Below are 26,227 nucleotides of genomic sequence, written 5' to 3' on the forward strand. Positions count from 1 at the left end.
CCCATTTACAACTGCACCCAAAATCATAAGGTACCTAGGAATAAACCCAACAAAAGAGACAAAGGATCTGTACTCAGAAAACTATAGAGCATTCATGAAAGAAACTGAGGAAGACACAAAGAACGGAAAAATATTCCAAGCTCATGGATTGGAAGAACGAATATGGTTAAAATAACTATGCTACCTAGAGCAATCTACACATTCAATGCAATCCCTATGAAAACACCATCAACTTTTTTCCCAGAACTGGAACAAATAATCCTAAAATTTGTATGGAACAAGAAAAGACCTCGAATAGCCAAAGGAATGTTGAAAAGGAAAACCAAAACTGGTGGCATCACAATTCCGGACTTCAAGCTCTATTACAAAGCTGTCATCACCAAAACAGTATGGTACTAGCACAAACACAGAGACATAGATCAGTGGGAGAGAATAGAGAGCCCAGAAATGGACCCTCAACTCTATGGTCAACTAATCTTCAACAAAGCAGGAAAGAATGTCTAATGGAGAAAAGTCTCTTCAACAAATAGTGTTGGGAAGATTGGACAGTCACATGCAGAAGAATGAAACTGGACCATTTCCTTACACCACGCACAAAAATAGACTCAAAATGGATGAAAGACCTCAATGTGAGACAGGAATCCATCAAAATCCTTGAGAAGAACACAGGCAGCAACCTCTTTGACCTCAGCCACAGCAACTTCTTCCTAGACACATTGCCAAAGGCAAGGGAAGCAAGGGTAAAAATGAAGTATTGGGACTTCATCAAGATAAAAAGCTTTTGCACAGCAAAGAAACAGTCAACAAAACCAAAAGACAACCGACAGAATGGGAGAAGGTATTTGCAAATGATATATCAGATAAAGGGCTAGTATCCAAAATCTATAAAGAACTTATGAAACTCAACATCCAAAGAACAAATAATCCAATCAAGACATGGGCAGAAGACATGAACAGACATTTCTGCAAAGAAGACATCCAAATGGTCAACAGGCACATGAAAAAATGCTCAACATCACTCAGCATCAGGGAAATCCAAATAAAAACTTCAATGAGATACCACGTCACACCAGTCAGAATGGCTAAAATTAACAAGTCAGGAAATGACAGATGTTGGCGAGGATGCAGAGAAGGGGAACCCTCCTACACTGTGGGTGGGAATGCAAGCTGGTGCAGACACTCTGGAAAACAGTATGGAGGTTCCTCAAAAAGTTGAAGATAGAGCTACCATATGACCCAGCAATTGCACTACTGGGTACTTACTCCAAAGATACAAATGTAGTGATCCGAAGGGGCACATGCACCCCAATGTTTAAAGCAGCAATGTCCACAATAGCCAAACTATGGAAAAAGCCCAGATGTCCATCAACAGATTAATGGATAAAGAGGTGATACACACACACACACACACACACACACACACACACGAATATTACACAGTCATCAAAAATATGAAATCTTGCCATTTGCAAAGACATGGGTGGAACTGGAGGCTATTATGCTATGCAAAATAAGTCAATCAGAGAAAGACAATTATCATATGATCTTACTCATATGTGGAATTTGAGAAACAAAACAGAGGATCATAGGGGAAGAAAGGAAAAAATAAAACAAGGCAAAATCAGAGGGGGAGACAAACCGTAAGAGTCTCGTAAGAGACTCTTTAATTTTATAGGAAACAAACTGAGAGTTTCTGGGGGGGCGGGGGGAAGGATGGGGTAACGGGGTGAAGAACATTAAGGAGGGCATGTAATGTAATGAGCACTGTGTATTATATAAGACTGATGAATCACACACCTGTACCTCTGAAACCAATAATATATGTTAATTAATTCAATTTAAATTAAAAAATGTTTAAAAAAAGAAAATATACTTTCATGGTACTATGGGTTGTCTTGTCTACTATGTATTATCATAGTGATGGACTAGATAATCAAGCAGCTCATGCATGCCTTCCAACTATAACACAAGCTGTAAACTCACTTCTTATTGGAGAATCTGAAGTGTTGCTTAAATATTTACTCAAGATTTTTGAAATGGAATATTAAATTTTAGTTCCAGACATTAGGTTTCAATGCTTTCTATAAAAGTCTTGCATCACAAATACATTTCACTGGTCCTAATTTCTGGGCCAATGTGTACTGGTTCTAGGGAGACAAATACATTGACTTATATGCCAGAGTTTGTTCATTTGAACTTGCAGAGATCAAACTGCAGTAGATGGGTGTAAAGAAAAAGAGGGCAAAAAGAAGCATCATCATCCCTGTCCACAACAGAGGCATATTCTGATATTGTGTTTCCTGTGTAAACAAACTCATTTGGGGTTTGAAGGCCAAGAGAAAGAATGTATTCATGCATTACCACACATCATATAGGAACAAAGCTGTGAACCTATGCCCTTACCTCAAGAAATCTCACACTCAACTTAGAGTGGCACAAAGAATTAATCAGACTGAGTAATGGAGCAAATATCCAGAGACCTGCAGGAGAATGCTCTCTTCTAGAAAGAAGGAAGAATGTACAAGAAACAGTAGGTTTTCTTGCATAAATTGCTGTGGAGTGAATATTTATCAGAGAAGACACTGAATTTCATATAAGGAATGTAAGAAATGAAGTGGTCAAACACACATTTAAGTGATCAGGACATGTTTAAGTAGGTCTATCTTTAAAGGATATTAAAGCTTTAATGTGAGAAAAGTCTGGTCTGTAAATTGTATCAGAAGGAAGGTCTTTCAGAGCGCCTCTTTTCCCCCTTGGTATTTATACAAATGGCCCCATGAAACTCAGCAAACTTATCAACAGGTTATGTACTCAGAAAAATCAGAATTGCCTAATAATTCTTATCAAGGAAAGAGTCGTGACAGATAGCAACACTGCATATAAACATTTACACTGGATGGTGCTTGGAAAGAAAGATCATAAGATGCAGTCAAGAAATCTGATTGAGTCATTGGAATAAACCCATCTAAACTACCAAGATGATCAGATTATTCAACTACATTTCTTTTAGTGAAAATTTTCCCTAATCATGGTTCCTTTATTCCCTATTATATTTGTATATTCATAGAACAGTTAATATTTAAGTAATCATGAATGCTCCAGTGCATATATCAAAACAACTACTACCACTTGCCAGTCTTGATACAGCACATGAATTCTAATGTTAGTTTCCTTTATTTAAGCAAAATTAAGTTCTGTGCTCTCTGCCAAGCGTTGTTTACAAATTATTACTTTCTTCAACACCATCACACACAGCAATAACAGTGAGAAAGATAATGTATTTTTAAGGATTGCAATTACCATAAAGATATTAGCTCTGTAACTACAACCAGAAAGGTTTAATACATGCTTTCCTGGTTTTATTTCTAAATCTGTCACTAAATGTTCTGGGTGCTACATGACCAGGACTGACACTAACTCAGCCAAATGTAATTGACAGTGGAAAGATGTGTTAATTCTTTATGTAGGCCTGATCATCCCTTTATTACACTCTTGATTTTGGTATTATAATGGTATTTCTAACAAAAAAGGAAGAGAAGATAAGAATTGGGTAAAAGTCAAGCAATTTAAGAGTTTTGCACGTTAGCTTAATTTATGGCAGCAATCTGTGAAAGGAGAACTGAAACTGGAAACCATGACAACATTAAATGGCAAAAGGATTCATCTCGATTGCTACCTTCAGACCCAGCAGGGCATTCCTGATGTTAGTTTCCCAAAGAAGATAAATTTTGCTTTCCTAGTCTTTCTGCTCCACCTCTCAGCATTTTCCCTTGTAGCCCCACTTATTCAAGGAGAATGGCCTGCATATGCAGTTGCATTAGCCAAGGACAGTGGCAAATTAAAATATATATATGTGTGTGTGTATATATATATATATATATATATATATATATATATATGTACTTATTTTAGGAAAGGCCAGAAAGAATTAATGAATTATGACTATAGTTTTAAAAAAAAAGTTAATCTGGTACTTTCAAGGGTTCTTAATAAACCTGTCTATAGAAAGATTTACAAAATAGAAATTCTTCTGAGAATAGTTTTAACAAAAATCAAATTATTTTAAATTGGTATAGGAAAAATTTACAAGCACAAATATCTCTAAGGTGTTTGGTATTTTCTTCTCAGTAATGGTTCAAGCACTTAAGCTGAACTTTTAACTTTTATTTATTGTCATGAGTATTTTACTTAACAAAACTGTTTCATATGTATGAGGTTTGAGAGTAGTTTTTTTTTTCTGTGCATAGCTTTAAAGATTACCATCACCACCCAAAGGGTGTATAGAACTAATTTTGCTATGTATAGACACTGTAAATAAATGGCATTTGGAGGTTCAACATTAGTGGCTTTAGCTACTTAAGAATAACTTTGAAGATCCAAGACACGTTAACAGTGCTGAAGCATTAGAATCCAGCATTGAGGAGCAGCTGTTTAGGGTAAGTCACAGAATTATGCTGATGTTTGTAATTATAGCCATTCATCATTTTCACTACTGTACACTATTCTACCATATGAATACAACTAATTTTGTTTTTAAGATTTTATTTATTTATTTGAGAGAATGAGAGAGAGAGAGAGCATGAGAGGGAGCAGCAAACTCCCTGCTGAGCAGGGAGCCCGACGCGGGACTCGATCCCTGGACTCCAGGATCATGACCTGAGCCGAAGGCAGTCGCTTAACCAACTGAGCCACCCAGGCGCCCCTGAATACAACTAATTTTAATTATATTCTCCTGTTGAACATTTTCATTATCTGGTTTCCATTTTTTTTTGGGGGGGTCATTATTACCGATGTTATTATAGATAATGCTGCTGTGAACATTCTTTTATTATAGCAAAATATGCATTAAATAAATTTTGCCATTTTAACCATTTTTAAGTGTATAGTGAGGTGGTATTAAGCACTTTCAGGCTGTTGTGCAACCATCACCACTGTCCACCTCCAGAACTTTTTAATCATCTCATACTCTGTACCCATTAAAGAATAACTCTCTACTTCCCTCTACCCACTACCCCCAACCCCTGGCACCCACTAGTCTATGTCTCTATGAATTTGACTATTCCAGGTACCTCATATAAGTGGGATCACACAATGTCTGTCCTTTTGTGTCTGGCTTAGTTCACTTAGCATAATGTCTTTAAGATTCATCCATGTTGGGGTGTCTGGGCGGCTCAGTCAGTTAAGCATCTGCCTTTGGCTCAGGTCTTGATCCCAAGGTCCTGGGATTAAGCCCTGCATCGGGTTCCCTTCTCAGCAGAGAGGCTGCTTCTTCCTCTTCCTCTCCCTGCTCATGCTCTCTCTCTCTCTCAAATAAATAAAATCTTTAAAAAAAAGATTCATCCATGTTGAAGAATTGCTAGAACCTCCTTCTTTTTAAAGGCTAAATAGTATTTCATTATATGTATACACTACATTTTGTTTATTCATTCATCTGTCAATGGACACTTAGGCTGTTCTCACTTTTGGTTATTGTGAATAATGCTACTTTGAATACTGGTGTACAAATATGTGTTCAAGTTCCTGCTTTCAATTCTTTCAATTTCAATTACTCCATATCCTCACTAACATTTTTTGTTTTCTGTTTTTTAGGTAGCAGCCATCCTAATGGATATGAAGTGGTATCTCACTGTAGTTTTGATTTGCATTTCCCTAATTATTAGTGATGTTGAGCATCTTTTCATGTACTTATTGTCCATCTTCTTTAAAGGGATGTCTATTAAAATCCCTTGACCATTTTTGAATTGGGTTGATCGCTTTTGTAACTGTTATTACTGAATTGTAAGAGTTCTTTATATATTTTGGACATTAATCCCTTATCAGATATGTGATTTACAAATGTTTTTTACCAATTCTATGGGTTGCTTCTTTACTCTGTGAGAGTGCCCTTTGATGCTATCAACATTCTTGTACATGTCTTCAGAGTCCTTATGTAAGAATTTATCTAGAAAATATTCTAGGAGTGGCATTTCTGGGTATTGTATCTCCACCATTTTGAGATAGTAGCAAATTGTTTTCTGAAATAGAGGTACCAAGTTACATTCTCACCAGCAGTTCCCTTTGACCTATATTCTTATTTATACTTGATAATTATCAGATTGTTAAATTTTTGTCAATATAAGTATGAAATGATATCTCAATGTTGGTTTAATTTAATTGTAGGTATGAATATAAAATGGTACAGATACTTTGAAAAACACTTATATTTTAAAATTAAACCTATAATTTCCATATGACCCAGAATTCCCACTCCTAGGTATTTACTCAAGATAAATGAAATTTATGTCTCATATGTGAATACTAATAGCATTATTTCTAACAGCCAAAAAGTAGAATCAACCCAAATACCCATCTGATACCAAACTGATGAATGGTAACTAATGACAATGGATTATTATTCAGCAATAAAAATGAACTACTAATATATGCTCTAACATTATGTTAAGTGAAAGTCATACCAAACACAAAGTAACACAAAGGACTACATTTACTGGATGATTCCATTCATGTGAAATTATAGAGAAAGGCAATACTATAGTGACAGAAAGCAAATCAGTAGTTGCTTGGAGCTGGGAGTGGGGACTGACTGCAAAGGGGCATCAGGAAACTACAGGTTGATGGAACTGTTCCATATACTGATTGTGATGGATGTTACATAACTGTATACAAATAACAAAATTCACCAAACTATATACCTAAAAATGAGTAAATAGGATTCTATGTCAATTATACTTTGGTAAAATTACTTTTAAAAGTTACAGGTTAAGTTCAAAACTCTAGGTCGTGTGTCTTTTTTCTTCTAAAATAATAACACAACAAACAAAAGTCCTACACAAATGGCTTTAGAAGTTGACTAATAACCTAGACTTTGTCCTATATTTCACTGAAGCTGAAATTTGGAAACATAAAGGGATCTGAACTGACCAGGTTATGATTGATGAAAAAACCTTGGAATGATGCATCTACATCTCTCCCCAAATCTTCTAATAGCTTACAATGCTTTTCAGCTTCTCTCAGAACAAGTTTCTAAGTAAAATATCCTGTTTATTATAAATATCTAGCTACTTGCTTAAATTTTAATACTGAACTCCTTTCTCTCAACAGTCAGCTTTTGAATAGCTTATATGTCCTCAATACTGGGTTTCTTCAATTCTAAAGTGATCGCCCACACTGAGCATTTAATAGTCACTTTCTTTATTCTTATTTGTCTGGACAATCTCATGGCATTCTCTTGCTAAAGGAAATATTATTTGATACTTTTGCCAAATTAGTGAGTCAGGAAGGGTATGGACATATAACAGTCATACCACAGTATCATTATATTGCTGCTTTTCAATAGGTACTGATTAACTTTGTCCAAAAATTTTAAAATAGTAACATTTAATTGTAGAAAGGAGGTAGGAAGCAGTTTTTAAAACACTCTTACTATGGCATAAATGGGGAAAAGAGTATTCTGATAATGCAGATTTTTAAAAAATGAATGGCAAGGCTTTGCATTTCTCCCTATGACAGAAGTCAGGGAAAACAAAATCTAAGCAATTGTTTGAGGGAGAGAAGTAAAGTACATGAAACTGGGGCTGGTATTGTGCTTTTCCTTTCTAAAGAAGTAAGGCAGCTTTACAAAATAGGTTATCATTGAACAGAGTACTTTTCTTTAGTTAGTCAACCCACACTTGTAGCAACAAAGAATATTTTTCATGTATACTATCTCCCCCCTAACTCTCGCCCCACCTCACTTCCCCCTATTTTCCTGTCTCTTGTTTTTGTATTATAATACTCTGTATCCTGCAACTAGCTCCGGAGGTGCTCAAGGACTAGAGATGTATGTTTTATTTATCTTTACCACCGCAAAGCATGTAGCACAGGGTTCCATAGAAAATAACTCAAAAAATGTGGCAAATTTGCTGCCCAATTACTATCTAAAAAATATATGTATATGAATAGTTCTTAGACTGCCTAAAATTATCACAGGTATAACTGCATATTCAGTTTTATTTGAATATGAACGATACTACTTTATAAACCCCCTTCCATAGTCATCAGCCCTTCTTCTTAAAGTTATACCATGCCTCCATTAGTAAGGCTTTGTTTGACAGGAAAATCAGTTTATAAGATGACCAGTCACATTCAGTCATAGTGGCCACAATTTTTGAACAACAGTTTCATATAGGGTTAAAATCCCCTTCAAACGGAGCTTTTACAGAATAAAAAGGCATTTGTTTTTAAACTTACTAATTATACTCACTAAATGCTGTCCATGTTGTCAACTTTCCCCCACTGTGAAAATTACAAAATCAGTCATAAGATTAAACTCAGAAAATGACTACAGCAATTCACAGAATACTAAGCCAGCTGGGTTCATTTAAATCCTCTATGGGAACAGTCTTTGTGGTGAACAAAGACCTACAGCTATACAGCTAGTCCCATAAATCATCTTTTTTTTTTTGTCTGCTCCAGGGCTGAAATTGTTTATTGCCCCTCCTAATATATGGGGGAATCATCAAGAACCAAAAAAAAAGTTTTGTTTCTTTTTTTGTAAATTGGAGAATTACTCCTCTCTGCCAGCCATACTACCCAACACAACAGTTAACTATATCCATTACTGTTTAGTCACAATGACTTCAACAAGTATCGTTATAGCACCGTATTGTGTTTTTTATATCAGGGTATGAAGAAAACAAAAATTTAAATGAAAGAAATTACAGTTGTGTTCATCTTTTTGTTTCCTTGAAATGTGCCTGTATTTAGAGTCATAAACCAAGCCATACATTAGTCTTCTACCAAAAATGAATTATAATCCTCACTGTAGTTCTATATACAAATACACAATTGGTTTTTAAATAATTATTATTGGCAGACGATAAGGAGCATAATTTGGCAAGTCTTATTTTGCATTTTCAAATGCTCTTTACAAGTCTGTCAATTTATGCATGAGACATATTTAACTCAATCCAATTCTGAAAATCATCCCTGATTCTTTCTCACTCTTTCATTCTTTTAATCACTTGCTCAATTCTGGACACACACACACACACACACACACACACACACACACACACACACACACGTTTCAGCTTGTTCTAGCTTCTAATTCCTTTTCCTTGGTCCCTCCCCTAATATAAAACTTCCAAAAATTGGAATCCCTTCCTTGTCAAAAAGGGCATGTGTTTGCACAGGAGAGTACAATAACTAGGCATAGCTAGTGCACAAGGCGATGGTGTACCATTTATCTCCATACTGCCCCTCACAGCATATTATCTAGACATATGAGAGGCAGAAGCACAGGCTTCACAATATAATGATCACTTACAGGCCTGGTGAGTGCATGCATTCGTGCCTGTGTGTGTATTTAAAGGACAGAACACGTTCACATATATAAATAAAATAGGAAAAAAATGTTGTGAGAAGAAAAATAATGTCTTCAAAGCAGTCGGTATCAACAAGGAATACTAATCAAGTCTGCATCAGACAAATTACATTTACAAACTACTGTTTTCCAGAGAATTTAATAACTGAAAATTGGGGGGGGGAGTTATAATGAAGTTTCACACAGCCTAAGCTATAGTGTTGTAAATATGATAATATCAAAACAGATGTCATCAGATTCCAAAAGAACCAAACAAGTGTTACACTTAAAGTATAAACTAACTAATTTGTACCAATGAATGTAAATTAATGAATATTTCAACTTAGAGAAAAATCTTTAAATTAGCTCACGAAAATTCTGTCTTTTTAGAGGCAAGTAGGAGAAAAGAGGTATGAATTTGTTCCTTTTAATGAGAGTCCAAGTTTTCGAAAAAGGTATTGTGCTATACATACTCTTAACTACAGGGATACCTCAAAGATATTGCAGGTTTGGTTTCAGTCTACAATGAAGTGAATATTGCAATAAAGCAAGTCAGATGAATCTTTTGGTTTCCCAGTAGATATAAAAGTTATGTTTACACTACACTGTAGTCTATTAAGTGTGCAGTAGCATTATAGCAAAAAAAAAAACCTATGTAAATAACCTATGTAAATTTAAAAAATACTGTAAGCTAACCATTATCAGTGCTTTCAGTAAGTCATAATCACTGATCATAGATCACCATAACAAACAATAATGAAAAAGTTTTAAATATTCTGAGAATTACCAAAATGTGACACAGAGACACCAAGTGAGCAAATGCTGTTGGAATGAGTGCCTATAGATTTGCTTGACACAGGGGTTGCCAAACCTTAAATTTGTAAAAAAAAAAAAAAAAAACCACACACACAAAACTTGCAAAGTGCAATAAAATGAGGTATGCCTATATACTGATTTGAAGAAGTATATCTTCAAAACTCATTAATTTCTATGCCCCACATGATCATATAGCTTTACCTGTGCTAATACAGCACTTTGCTTTTTCTCCCATCTCAATTCCATAATGTAGGCTACAGAGAATAAGAAAGATATAATGCATCTCCACATTAACATAAATCTGGAAAATATCATGACCATCTGTAAAAATTGAGACTGCCATCTTGGAAGAAAGCAACTGTAAAGATGGCAATACTACCTTCATCAAGTGTTCTTTTTACTTAGGAAGTCAATCTGTATGTATTGACTACTATAGTATAAGGACTAGAAACTCTAAATCTTACAAGTGGGAAAAGAGCTGATTTTCTAAGTGAAGGACAGTCTTCAAAACACATGGTGGTACTCATGGGATTACAAAATCAGGGAGGCAAGATCATATGTTTCTAACTTTTAGAGGGCTGCATTTTTAAAGAGACGTTCAGAAGAAGTAGCCTGTGTTTTGTTCAGATTTTAAATCGCACAAAAGACATTAGACATGAGGGCTTTGGGTTGAATTTCTAAGCTGGTATCCAAACATCTTGATTACTAGAGAAATGGGGATCACTGAAGCAATCTTTTAGTACTACCATTTTCCTGTGTGCACAAATCCATAGGCACTGATTAACAGTATGTGCTTTAGGATATATAGCAAGTAACATATGGGAATTAAAAGAACTTGTTTCTTTAAAAAATAAATTTAGTGTTCTATAAATTTAAACACTTCTGGGCTTCTTAACTTAAGTAATATTAATGCTTGCTGTTTGAAAATTTTAAATTTTGGTATACTGATTTACATGAAGAACTGAGGGAAACAAAAGCCCTTGACACAATTATGGAAACTGAATCTAAAATGTCACCACTGGCGTAGTACCACAAGAGTACAACATTTATCTTTAAGCCCAAGAAACTATTCAGTGGTTCTCAATGATGAGAGCCCATCAAGCACAATACAATAAAACACAACGGACCTAAATAAAGGTCAACCATCAAATAAGTGGAACAAAGGAAACTATTTAAAATTATGAATGATATCCAGTCCTTAAATCATTCTATGCTGCTTAGTTGTTTCAGAGGTCAAAAATGGTAAATGTTCCTACTTCAAAGAATCTAATGTGGCACAGACAAACCTTTAACTTGAAATGTTCGTGTTTGTTGGTCATAAATTATGAACAAATAGTATGGTGTGTCATGATATTACATGATGACATTTAAAAATGCAAAGTAACATAAATGAGCTCTTTTGTGTTTTGCTGTACATTTGTATCTGTGTGACTGATAACAACCAGTGACTCAAGGAGATCACCAACTGAAAAGTCTTTCCTGCAAGTAGCCCCTCAGGAAGGGAATTTTAAAAGACCCAAAGGGAGAAAAAGGAAAGTCTAGAAAGAAGACCTACCATTCCACCCAACCCTGTACTTGATAGAGAGCCTAATCCTCCCTTACACAGCATTTTCCAATACAAATTACATCTCTTAAAGCAATTTTCTTCTCAGCAAAGTATCAACCACAACTCCCACCAAATTCAAATAATGTTAAATACTGTGTGATGGGAAAAAAAACATATTTCAGTGAAGCAAAAGAGACGATCAAACTCTTAAAAATAGCTTGAACCACTGAAATAATTTGAGTCTTAGGAAAAGCTGAATTCTAACTGTGCCTCTGACACTGAGATGCTGGGTTAGTCCTCTCTGGAGAGCAGATCTTCATTTGTAAAATCTTGAGAACAAGGCAACTAACCTTGCCTACACAAAACTGATAGGCTCTGAGAGGCTATACATACAAAGCCAAGTGATAGCTCTGTAATTATGCAGATTATTAGGTACTATTTTATTACAAATATGTAGGCTTTATTGCCTGGATACATTAAAATCTATTAGAGGAAGAGAAATTTTCTATTAATATTCCTGCAATTACTTCCAATCCAAATTGAATAAAAAAAGGGATTCCTCATTTAGAAACTACCAGAGAGTCAAGAAAATCCACATGTGATTTTCCCCATTTTCAGAATTCCATAAGTGGCAGAGGTGTTCTGTAATGCTTCCTTGAACTGAGCCATGTATATCCAAACATTCTGTTACAGAGCAATGAGAGGCAGTATGCCTGCAAAGTTTGGGACATAGAAAACAGATTTAAGCCTCAACTTGGATACTTACTAGCTTTTTAATACTGGAAAAATTGTATAACTTCAATGGGCTTTAGTCTCCTAACTTGCAAAATGGGGTTAATAATAATTTACCTCCCTGAATCACAAGCAAAGTACTTTCTAAACTGTTAAAAGACAGGCAACCAAATGTGTGGACTACTGACTAGGATTTATTGATCTTTGGTAGGGTATATCCTGCAGTGATTATTTCCTAAAATATCTTTGGTTATAAATTAATAGTCATATATTTATCTATTAACCTACATTTAAAGGTAGAATTGCTGGTTAATATTTATAGAAAACAATACTTTTTTATGTTTTTATAAATAAACCACAGCAGTGTGACAATTACATATTCAATAGTTTTGCTGGTAAAAAAAAAATATACCCTTTATATCTGTGAGGAACTAAATTCTCTAACTTTAAAAAAAAAAAAGTTAACACTTATGCCAAACACTCACAACAAATCCTTTATTTAATCAATTGCCCAGCTTTCATTCAATACTAATTTATTGAGGGCTTCATATAAATAGACACTGGGGATTTACTGTGGAATAAAATATACATCCAAATTCCATACATTCTCAGCCTTGAAAGAGAAATAAAATAATTAAAATGTGAACAGTTCTCTAATAATGTCCTCAAAGTGGGTAGAGAGAACCAGAGAAGATCTAAAGAGCAAAAACTAGATGAAGAAGAACAGTAAAGGGCATTATAAAAATGCAAAAGGCAAGCTGTTAAAGTTACATGTTTTAAAAAAGAGAGAAAAATGGAGCATTATTAGGAGGCTAGGACCCTACCTCTAGTTTCATAACTAAAGCAGCCACTGACTGTCCTGGTTTACCTGGGACTGTCCCAATTTTAGTACTGAAGTCTCACATCCCAGGAAAAGCCTTATCCTGAGCAATCTACAAGTTGAAGCCCCAATCCTCAAAGTGACTACATTTGGAGATAAGACTTTTAAGGAGGTAATTAAGGTTAAAAAAGTCAAATGGGTGGGGCCTAATTTGATAGGATTAGTGTCCTTATAAGAAGAGGAGGTGACACCAGAGCTCTCAAGCACATTCTCAACTCTTTCTCTATGCAGGGCGCAGAGGAAAGGCTCTGTGAGGACACAGCAAGAACTTGGTTGTGGGCTAGCCAGGAAGAGATATCTCACCAGACACCAACTAGGCCAGCACCTTAATCTTGGACTTCCTATCTCCAAAACTGTGAGAAAATTAATTTCTGTTGTTTAAACCACCAAGCCTATGGTATTCTGTTGTGGCAGCCAGAACCTACCAATATATAAACCAAAGTATTTCCCTTCTCTGAATGTCAATTGTCTTAACTACAGACTGAAGAGGCTAGACTAGTTTCCTTTTTTTTTTTTTAAGATTTTTTTACTTATTTTTGAGAAAGAGAGAAAGAGAGAGAGCATGCGTGCACACACGAGCCGGGGGGAGGGGCAAAGGGAGAAGCAGGCTCCCTGCTCAGCAGGGAGCCAGATGCAGGACTTGATCCCAGGACCCTGAGATCATGACTTGAGCTGAAGGCAGACACTTAACTGACTGAGCCACCCAGGCACCCAGGACTAGTTACCTTCATTTGTTAAGATTCTAAGTTTATATGGAAACAATCCACATCATTTCAGCTAAAAATGTTGAGATGTGAAATTTTTAGAGTACTTAGATATGACCTTTTTCCTAAGTTTTTTTGTAGATTTTTTCTTGGATTATATATTTCCAAATTTTCCTTCCATTGACAGTCATTTTCTTTAGAAATCATATTTTCTGGTAACTAATCTTCTATTTCTCATTAAAACTGAACCCTTTTTACATTCCTTCTTACAACTTCTATGGGGGAGTTGGAGACTTTCCTTTGTATACTTGGCGTAATACCTACAATATTCTGTCACTAATATCATGTGATGGTCTCTAGGAAATAAGGTCTTTTATGTTACATATACTTTATAGAAATGATGGATCTTAGAAAAAGGAACACAATTACATTACCCTATTAATCCTTATGACTTAAAGTAAGATATATAAAATTTTCTCTATAGTAAACTGAAATGTTTTCTTCAGGTTGTCTGTATAAAGCAGTAAAATGTCTGTAAAAGCAGATCATCCTATTATATCATGATTTGTTATGTCTCTCTGTCCAACAAGAATGACTAGAAATTACTTTCTAGTAATTGGTGAAGGGGATATTAACTCAAGACTGAAAAAGAAAGGTTCATGGTCTTTATAAATTATGAAATGAATGATTTAAAAAAATTATGAAGGCAAGTTATCCAAACTAGTATACAAATAACTCAAAATCTTCTCACAATCTGCCTACCAACGTTATCATTTGTCTCCAACATACACCCAATATTCCAGACATTCTGGTCTTCTAATTCATCTTGAAACACATGATGATTATCCCTAGTTATCTACCATCATTAAAAAGAACTACAACCATTTAACATAATTTTTCAAAGAACTCTGACAAAAATCATTTTATTTGACCCAAAAAACAATCCTACATAACAAAATAAAAAAGGGTCACTGCATTTCCTCATTCACAGATGAGGAAGCTCAGTTCAGAGAGAGTAAATGACTCAGCCATGAAAATTTGGCTAGTAATGGGCAAAATGGAAGCTAAAAGGTAGGTTCGAGTTCAGCATTCTCCGATCTTGTAAGGTTATGGCTTCTTCCCTTATATAACCTAATTCTACCTATCCTTCAAGATCCTTCTGTTCCATTTTACAGTATTGCCCATCCCCACCCCATTACCAAAAATCCCTCCCTCCCCTAAAGTCCTGTTAATCTCAATGGTCATTAATCTTGGTGTTCACTGACAGTGTATCTTGCGATGTTATGTAATAGTCTATATGTAGTATATTTCCTGACCACTTAACTATACCACTAGCTTCTTGAGGTTTCTATGTGTTTTCTGTATTGTTTGTATCCCCCTGGTGTACCAATGATCTCTTTTGTTTTGCCTTTGTTTGGGCCTGCCTGATATCCCTTCACCTGCCCTTAATCTTTGGTGTCCCTATCTTTGGTTAACAGCATTCTTTAGGATATGACCCATCTTCCAACACAGATAGTCTTGGTAGTGTTCTCAATCAAGGTTCTTTGCCTTCCCTTGGACAAGGAGTATTCTTGTAATCCATACTAGGTCAATCAGTCTCTCTTTCTAATAAGAATTTGAATCAAATTCAGGGAAAGGAGTAAGAAAATGGTTGGAACTAATATACACAAAGACAATTTCCTGAAAAGACTTTCCATTTGTTCTTGCTCCCTGTTTTCTCAAAGCTGCTGCTATTGTTGTTTTCTTAAATTATTTATTTATTTATTTATTAAATGATTATATTTGTCAGAGAGAGAGAGAGAGCACACTCACAAGCTGGGGGACCAAGCAGAGGAACCAGCAGGCAGAGGGAGAAGCAGACTCCCAGCTGAGCAAGGAGCCTGATGAGGGACTCAATCCCAGGACCCTGGGATCATGACCTGAGCCGAAGGCAGACCCTCAACCAACTGAGCCACCCAGGTGTCCCAGTCGCTGCTTTTTTAAAGGCCAAGTTATTCAGCCTTTCTTCAGTTTCTGGTTGAGCTATCTCATATCTTCCTGATAAATTGCATATTCCTTTTTTTTTGCTTAAGTCAGGCAGAACCACTTCCCCTTGTTTGTAAAGATCCTTATCTGACATACCCACAAAGCTTAGTGCCTAGGGAGTGTTAAGGATTTTCAAAAGTTTTGTTCTTATGCAGATTATGTTATTGTATATAACTGAAAACATAAATAAATGACCCTGAAGTGCACCCCTGCTATTGGTTAGAATTTCAATAACCAACAGGCAAGCAGGGGCAAAACTAACACCAGGAATTAATCTGCATGGAAATGACTTATATTACAGTTCAGAAACCTGGTTTGAGGACTCACAAAGTGATAATTCATGGCTGCAAATTAACAAAGCACTTTGTGGTAAGGGTAGTACTTATAGTAATGATACCATTTAGTTATATTTGACATTTAGGTTAACCCATCTGTTTTCCTTTTCTTCCCAAATATTATAGGAGCCAATTGTGATTATCTGAATTTTTAATATTATTTTACTGCAAGATACATCTGGTAAGTTTAACTGCTTATACCATGGCTCCTTTTTAAAAAAGTACGTGAATATTTTAACATACTGTAGCTTCTTGTGAAGAGCAGATTATAGTTTTAAATTCACTGAGAGAGGAAATTATGATTAGAATAATTTAGGTGGGAAAATGTTACCATTTTTTGAAGCATAATCAGTGTTCTACAAAGGAAGTTCTCTCTGCTATTCTTTAAGGAAAACAAATTAAGAAAACTCAATCAAGTAATCTTTTATAATATAACTGGAATTTAACAGCAATTCTAGCTAATTATACATCAGTAGTTAATTTACTTTTGAACAGATTACAAACCTAAGCTAACTATTTCTATGTACTTCATAAATTTCTGTCATTTTAGACATTTACATCTACTTAGAATCCTTTGTATTCCAGGAACATCCTCTTAATCCTAGACATTAGGGGAATATCATACATGTATGTCATATTTCTCTTTCTTAATGACAAGTATTTCCCTGAAGATAAAAATCCTACTGATAAGTGGGGGGGGGGAAGGGGGCATTTTTAAAACATTCGCTTCTTCTCTTTTAGAACATCTATTACTACATGATAGTATTTCCTACAAGATTATTTTTATTTCATTTGAAGTTGGCAAAAATCTTTGTGCTGAATCCTTTGAGCATACCTCTAGTGATAGATGTCAGATCAGTGTTGTATGGAAGAACTTTCATTTGATAGGTAGATGACAGGAAGAAGCTTCTCTCCAGAATGTAACTGTTAAATCCTTCTGTGAGATTAATATCATCTTTTGTTTCTGTGTATAAATAACTTATTTGTATTTGCTATATAAAATCAGTTCATGTAATTACTTGGAATACTGTGAAATTAAGACACTTAGAACGGGTACATATTTATTCAAATTAGATAGTTTAACTCTTTTTTATATGAATCAAATGTGAAATAGGTGTACAATATAAATTTTCAATGATCTTTTCTCTTAACTTATAATATTTTTATAATCATCTACCAAAAATATCTTGATTTACTCACTGTGCATATAGCATATACTCAAAACAAATAGCATCTTCAGAAGAGATGACTTTATTAGTATTGAATATATGGTATGCAATACAATGAAAATGTATTGAATATTTAGATTTATCCTATAAATCTGGTTATGATTTATTCCACTTTATTACAAGCATTGCCTTATTCTCTCTGGCATAATCAAATAATTTCACATGTCCCTTAATATCACAAGAAAAGGGAGTAACTATTTTTTTTTTATAAAATCTACCATTCCAGAGGATCTTCCCTATCTTTCTGGTCCACTTTCCTTATACACCTCAAAAATGAATAAGGAGTACCAGATATAATTCCATTATACATCCTATTACCTACAAAGGTTATTCTCTGTCTATTTAGGTTAGAACTACTTGAAGCAAATCACTTTTGATACATATTAAAATGCCAGTGCATGTATATGTAACGTACATCTATTTAATGCATGAATAGAAATTTATATCCATTCCTATGTTTGGGATTCTTGTTATAATATACTTTAAGAACTAACCAAAGTCTCTCAATGTTTTAAGCTGGGAGAAGAAAAAAAGTGAAAGAATGGTGAGATGTGAAAGAGGGATTGCTTGTTTTCAGATTTATTTTCCTCTTTAGCTTTCTTAAAGGCCTTCACCTTAATGTCTGTTCAGCTTTCTCTTTGTAACAGACAGATCTTTCCCTTGAATAAGGTGGTTCTTTATAGCCTAGAAATGGCCGTATACGATCACTTTTGTGCTTCTCTGTTTCTTCTCACGAGAATTGAAATCTCAAAAAAAAAAAATACTATGAAATGCTTGATCAAAACAATAAGATGATTATCACTTGAATTTTTTTCAACTTTTAGTTAATAGACTAGAAATCTAGTATAAGCTTGGTAACAACAGTATTTAACAACAAAGACTATTGATTGTTTAGACTAGAATAAGTAAAGCATATTCAAAAAGAGGTTTCTGGCTATTTACCTCATTACATTTAGCTCCTCACATAGTTTTTAGAGAGACATTAAATAAGTACAAGGGAACTGAAATACAATATTGCATCTACTTTATAAAAGGAAATTTTTTTTTAATTTACAAACTCCAGTAAGATCTGATCAGAGGAGTTCAGTACTATACTACCACAGAATTTGCATTGTCTTTGAGATTTCACTGCACTAAAATTAAAAATATATTTATCTGTTTTAATTTAGACATAATTCACTTACCACAACATTCACCCTTTTAAAGCATACTTATTTTTTTTGCTTATGTACTATTGCCAATTTAGAGTGATCTCTCTCACAGATGAGATTATTATTGCAAATTAGCATTATAAAATGTTATCTTACCTTACAAAGGAAGTTGATTTTAAAACCCAAAGACTGGGCATTTCTTGAGCCTGAGTTCATGTAGTTTCCAACCAAAAGAACTAACTCTAAAAGTCTGTTAAAGCTTTCACTTTTCTTCAGTTCTTCACAGGCAAGCGTTACCGCTATGATGCTTGGTTTGATGTTGTTTACATGTTCTTCAAACGTCAGCTTGAAAAGAATGTTTTCGAGACGAGGCTGTAACATTTTCACTGAGCTCATCTGTAAGATAAGAAATGCTCTGTAAGAACACATATATATATAGCCTGTTGTTTCATTTTCCAGTAGGCATAATTTTATACACAGGACTAAAATTTCTGCATAAAATGAATTCTTCCTGGGTTTTAAAAATTATTGTTTTGGTTTGTTTTAGACATTCCAAAGGAATATTTTTATCAAAGTTTAAAAATAGTTAGCTGTTCAGTTTTAAACAAATCATCCTTATAACAGTAAGAAAATATTATTGAAGCTAAGTAGTTGCTATTTGTTAACTGCATAATCATTAGTCATCAGTAGCATTTAAACTACCAATTGTCCCTGAGGTGAACTATGAAAATTTACAAACATGAAATTGAGTTGAGTGAATAGTATGGCCACAGATAAAAGATGTACATGATGACAGAAAATGTAAGTGGAACCACATTTCCTAAGAAATTACTATTACTATGCTATTTGAAATCAGAGGACTAGCTCTGATTGAACATTTAATAATTTTTAAACCTATGATTTCTATTCATCAAACATATTAAATATTTACATATGCTCTAAAGAATTTCCCCTACTTGACAGAATGTTGATGTTAAAAAATTAGGTTACAGTAAAATCCCACAAGCTTACTTTTAAGGACATTATTCAAGAATTCTATATTGGTTTTCTTTGAAACAGTTCAACTTAGGTTTTTATTACTTGTTTCAAAGGATTGGTGCACATTCTCTATTCCCTTTGGTATAGCTCCTATGGTAATAAATTCTTTTAGCCATTAATTTCCTATAACTCCAAGTCATTTAACTAGCTTTCATTTACCAAATGAATTCTGAGACAGAGGTGGGGGTGAGAGTAGACACATATGAATATACACAAGCATACACAAATGAAAATAATTTTTTTTTTCCTTTAGTAGGCTCCACACACAATTTGGGGCTTGAACCCATGACCCTGAGATAAAAACCTGAGCTGAGATCAAGTCGGACACTCACCCGACTGAGCCACTCAGGCACCCCAAAAGAAATTATTAATAGTCCTAATTATATTTTTTTGCACTTAAAAATCGCTTAGTTTCTTGAATATAAACATGAAAAGAATTTGATGACATAAACAAAAGTCCTTAAGCCACAAAGTGCCCTTCAAAAGAAGCAAATAAGCTAGCCCGGTGATGGGTATTAAGGAGGGCACGTATTGCATGGAGCACTGGGTGTTATACGCAAACAATGAATCATGGAACGCTACATCAAAAACTAATGATGAACTGTATGGTGACTAACATAACATAATTAAAAGAAAGAAGCAAATGAGCTGTTGAGTACATCATATCTGCTCTAATATGGAAGGAAGGCAAAAGTTCATAATTTTCCTTCTTTGAAATGAACTTGCCCATTAACATTGGGTGTCTGCCTCTCTAAAGATTAACCTTTGCCTTCTGCTAATCCGTGTATATGCTCTTATGCTCTTTATACACGATGTACGAAAGTATGCTGGGAATATTGACCTGTTACTATATTTATGTAGATCTTATTACTACTTCTCAATAGCTCTTTTTTTTTTTATATGATTGGGGTAATATTATACAAACCATCCTACAGTTTCTTAATCACTCCCATGGTAAGTATAAGACATACCACCAAATCACAAATTTCCAATATAGCCTAAAACTCATAACACAGTCATTTGAAAACTATAGCCACTGATAAAACTAGCATATGATTCTAGATGGGTAAACAGAAATTAAGTGCTAGAGATGTGTGCTGAAGGAAAACTTTAAACTCCTGTTTTAAAGATTTTATTTATTTGAGAGAGAGAGGGCATATGAGCAAGCGGGGTGGGGGGCGGCAGAGGGAGAACAAGAGAGAGAATGTCAAGCAGACTCCACTCTGAGTGCAGAGCCTGACATGTGACTCGGTCTCACAGCCCCAAGATCATGACCTGAGCTGAAACCAAGAGTTGAACACTTAACTGAATGAGCCACCTAGGTGCCCCAAAACTTTAAACTCTTATGACTACAACATTTAATGAAGACTTCACAATAATATGGACAGAAAAACAAATGAGAGAGAAAGAGAGAGAGATTGAGACAGAGAGAGAACAAACAGGAGCCAAAAGGAAGGTTTAGAAAGAATATAGTATGAGAAAAGGTTTATAGTTAGGAATACACAAGGTATATCCCTAGGGGCAAAATTTGGACTGAAGTACCCAAAGAGTCCATGTAAAGGTCAGGAAATTGGAAGCTAACCATATCAAATTCTTTATCTCCATGAATGCAGAAATCTCTTTGTATATGTTTTCATGGGAATCTAAGTTTCTATATGTTTTTCTGCCTTTCTTTATGCCTCTACCACTCTCTTCAAATCCCTCTCCACTTTATTTTTCCTTTGTTTTCATTGGTAACTGGCATCATTTGCACATACACATGTTTCTATCATTTTATGTGTGGAAGGGATAGTTTTTCAGTCTCTCTGATGGTTAAAAAAAAGCCCTAGAGCTACTCTGACCAAGTGCTAGTCACAATTTACATGACTGCCCTTCTGGCCATGCTTTGTAGGGCTTGCAGGTTCACCAGGGTGGCCTTGGTCCCAGATGAACAAGTAATTTAAACCCTTCTGCTTACATGGATTTTTAGTCTCACTTCAGTTCTAATACTACTTGTCTTCATTCATATTGTTACCCTTTCTGGGGTTTGTATTTCCATCTTTGGCCTACAGATCCAGACAGAATGGATTTAACCTCTTTTTTTAATACCACCTATGACTGAAATAATGTGACCAAAAGTGTAATTGCATAATAATAGTAAAATAACAGTGATTAACGTTTATTAAGTTCTTTGTGCCAAACATTTTCCTGTATATATATATATATATATATATATATATATATTACAAATACGTATTAACTGATTTGAGTCTCAGAACAATCCTAGGAGAAGGTTATTAGCATTAGTCTCATTCTAAAGATTAGGAAAGTGAGGCACAGAAGTACTAAGTGATTTATGCAAAATCAAGTTGTATGTTAAAGATCTGGAGATTTGAACTCAGGCATTCAGGTCACATAACCCAGACTCTCAAACACTACACCACAATGGCTCTTGAATTCATATTGGGAGCAGTATGTAAGGTTGGTTGAAGGAGAGATTAGTGGCAGGGACAGTATTACTAAGTCTTCAAAATGACCTAAAAAACAGGTAATGAACTAGGATGTTGATGGTAGGAAGGGGTAAGATGCAATGGATATGAGAGACAGAATTAAGGAAGAATCAATGGGATTTAGCATTAGTTATGAGAGAAGATAGTCAAAGATGACTTCAAGGTTGTAAGTCTGTTGTGAGGTAGAACACTGTTGGCATTAATGAAGGCAGAAAGAGGTGCTGGTTTGCTGTGGTTTACTATCTGGATTGTTGCTTTGTTTCGGGTGAATTTGTTTACCCTGATCTTCTGCTGCCTATACTATAGCAAGCTAATCAGAAACTAAGGCAGTGTAGGTGCAGGTAAGTTGCAGCTTAGTAGCAAATTCAATTAAAGACTGAATCTATAAACTTTCACATTGTCTCACTGTGAGAAACTAACCTACCTAATTTCTCCTGTCTTCAGTTTCCTCATCTACAAGGTAGGGGAAATTCCTGTGATCAGTCTTGTTTTGATAATTAGATAGGAGCCAAATAATGATCCATAAACATTACCTCCTTCTTTTTTAATCTCTGCTTCTAGAATTGGGAAAAGGTGCTTGATTATACAAATAAAAATATTACTTGGTTACAAAAAAAAAAAAAATTGGCCTTGGGGCGCCTGGGTGGTTCAGTCGTTAAACATCTGCCTTTGGGATCGAGCCCCGCATCTGGCTCCCTGCTCCGCGGGGAGCCTGCTTCTCCCTCTCCCACTCCCCCTGCTTGTGTTCCCTCTCTCGCTGTGTCTCTCTCTAATAAATAAACAAAATCTTTAAAAAAAAATTGGCCTTTAAGTGAACTTGGTTTACCATCCTCTCAGACATCAGTATATTTCAGACACTACTAGCTTTCCACTATTAAGGCTCCAAATCTTGGGATCATATTCAAATTGTGGTAAACACAATGTAATTTAATACAATTCCTTGCCTGTATTTTGATTTGAAGAATTTCTTAGAATTGTCTCTTATTTTCCATGCTCAACATTCAAGCATAAGTTTTATGTACCTCAAGGTTGATTTAGTAAAACTGATTATTTAAATGTGCTCTCTGGGGCACCTGGGTGGCTCAGTCCATTATGCATCTGCCTTCAGCTCAGGTCATCATCTCAGGGTCCTGGGATCCAGCCCCGAGTAGGGCTCCCTGCTCCGCAAGGAGTCTACTTCTCCCTCTGACCCTCCCTGGTCTCATGCTCTCTCTCTCTCTAATAAATAAATAAAAATTTTTTAAAAAGTAAATGTGCTCTCTGATCCCTCCAACATTTCCCCCTCCAAATCTTCACATAAATAGTAAAATGACACCTCTGTGATAGGAAAATATTGCTTTCTTGACATTTTTAGTTTTAGGTATTATATCTGGTAGCATCTGGAAGTTCAGTCCTTAAGTTTAGGAGGAGATAAGTATTAGAGTTGGCAGATTTGGGGAGTTATCCAAATAGATGCTGTGGGAGGTAAGTTTGTTGATGAGGAGAGTACATAGGGAGAAGAGTCAGGGACTGCACCTTGTGTAGCGCCTAGCACTAGGCGCTAATAATTGCATATATTAGACATTCAAATATTTAAAAGAACTCCTTAGCTAACCATTTTTCAGATTTCCCAAGTAGGACAGCCAGATTATCTAGTGAACAAAATTAACAGTGAATGATGATGTTTTACTGTCTCCAAAATAATGTCTTAAGCTAAGCTATCAAATCAGAAATGCTAGGGAATTAACTTTGTTGAACTGTTATTACTAGATTTAATCCATCATCAGTCAGCCTGATTTTTGGGAAGAGGCTGTATACTGTAAGGGGTCAGAGATGCCCTTGGATCTGGCAAAATTTCTTCTTTCATTTGCCCTCTAGAACACAGTTTAGCTCATAGCAGGTGATAAATATGACAGATGACATAAAACAATAATTATAAAATGAGTGAATGTATTCATTCACACAAATAGGAACTCCAAAATCAGCAAAGTGCTGGATTAGGGAAAGGATGCTCAGTATGAAAAGGTATCATAGTAGGCTGATATGGGTAAAGAGGGGGGGTACCCTACCTCCCACATAAAGTAATTTGCTACCACATGGGTCATCCCAACAATACTGCCCTGGCTCAATCTGAGTCCAAGTGCAGAGCCCCATATAACTATTTTGAAGGGTAGGTTTGAGAGAAATTTTTTCCCTAATCCTCAAAGAGGGAGAGAAACCATTCTCTGCATTCTCCAGACTTATAATGCAAGTTGTAGTGGAAGAAAGCAAGTTGTAGTGGAAGAAAGAGGGATTTTGAATTACACAGACCTGGACTTGAACTACAGTTCTATTACTTTCTAGTTTATGACCTAGTACAAGTTACCTAATGTTTGTTAGACTTCATTTCCCCATTAGTAAAATGCATTCCTTAAATAACCTGCCCAAGTTGCAGCAGGACTAAAATAAGATGCTATGTATAACTCTCCTATCATAGTAGCTGACAATGTAAGCACTCTAAAACAATAGCTATTACTGTTATCATCCTCTTTCTTCATCCTCAGAAATACCCAAAAAGAAACCATGGTCCCCGATTGTTCTACCAAACCTAAGCGAAAGTTTCTCTTATCCACAATTAATGGAATGTGTTTTCAGAGCTCAGTGAAAAACAGCATACGTTATCTACTGAACACACTGTAAATATTGTGCTGTGCTCCTTTCAGCCAGTTTTAATACATAATATATACTTACTATTACAAATGTTGTCATTAAAAATGTGTTAATGTAAAATCAAGAGACTATGGAGGAGGTGAAGCTATATTCATCTCATTATTAACAGGAGCCACAAATTAATATGCATTAATCATACTAACAGAATTTGCTGCAATCAAAAGTTTGAACTTTTATGATCAGACTAGGTACACAGAAAGATAAGAGTTGATACATTACAGGATCTAGGTGTATAAGGGAATGTACTGAATAAGCGCAGAAATAATAGGAAGCACTGAGCAACTTCTCCAGCCACAGATACAATTATTAAAAAGCTCATGTCTCATAAAGGCACTTGAGTGTACCTAAGTGATATAACTAAATAAAACACACACTCGACTGAAATATATGTTTGTTTTTAGTTGTGCTCCCCAGCAGCATTTTAGTTGACTGACATGCTTTGTTTTATAATTCTTTCCTTGAAGTACTGTGGAGTGCTGACCATGGTGTTGTATTATGTAGGGGATTTATTTGTGTTGTGAGGTACTTGTCTATCAAATCACATTAAACAGCTATCATTTCTTTAGCTGATCTGTACTATATTTTAAAAAAATACACTGACAGCTTTAGTGAGAGCAGCTACAAGTGGGTTATTTCCCCGAAGAGTTAGACCGACTTTGGTTTATATAATTTAAATTTTATATACTTCACTACCTATGCAGCTGGTGAATATCGATCTATTGCCAAACTACCATAAGAATCCAGAGAGAGAAAAAAAAAGTCACAGGTGTAAAAATCATGTGTGAAGGAGGAGGAAACAGACACATGTCACTCCTGCTCCCATGTGTCACCTACCTTTAAGGTTATTTCTATTATTTTTCTTTTTGCACTGACAAGAAACACACCTTCAACTATCATATGCAAACATAATCGATCTTATAGTCTCTTCAAAATGTAATGTTAAGAATTCATTAGAATTAACAGATATGTTTATAACAAATATACTCTGTTACAATGTATTTGTCCCAAATAGTTAAATACTATTAGGACCCACTGCACATTGAAAATACAGAGTAATTTGTGTCAGTGACTATAATAAAGGTCATGATAATGAAGACACATTAAAGAAGAGTAGATTTAAGTTAAACAGGCAGAACTGCCTATACAAGTTGTAAAATCCAGACTCAATGACTTAGCAAAACTCTGCCTTGAAGTATGGAAATATAACAAGAAATCTGTGATTTTCTATTAATTAATTTTCTTATTGTCTTT

At 35.1% G+C, this 26,227-nt stretch overlaps 1 protein-coding gene across 4 annotated transcripts in view; it reads right to left on the reverse strand.

Annotated features, from left to right (window-relative positions):
• The window catches only part of DIAPH2 (diaphanous related formin 2), a 946,398-nt gene that overhangs the window by 444,964 nt on the left and 475,207 nt on the right, over nucleotides 1–26,227 (reverse strand). For all 4 annotated transcript variants that reach the window (XM_088028705.1, XM_088028707.1, XM_088028706.1 and 1 more), the window contains one exon: nucleotides 18,918–19,157. In XM_088028705.1, the coding sequence (XP_087884831.1) occupies nucleotides 18,918–19,157 (240 nt within the window). The remainder of the gene's footprint in view (nucleotides 1–18,917; nucleotides 19,158–26,227) is intronic.

This window comes from Eumetopias jubatus, unplaced genomic scaffold (genome assembly GCF_037043125.1).
Source record: "Eumetopias jubatus isolate StellerSeaLion01/CBP00866 unplaced genomic scaffold, mEumJub1_p1.0 scaffold_11, whole genome shotgun sequence".
Classification (NCBI taxonomy): domain Eukaryota; kingdom Metazoa; phylum Chordata; class Mammalia; order Carnivora; family Otariidae; genus Eumetopias; species Eumetopias jubatus.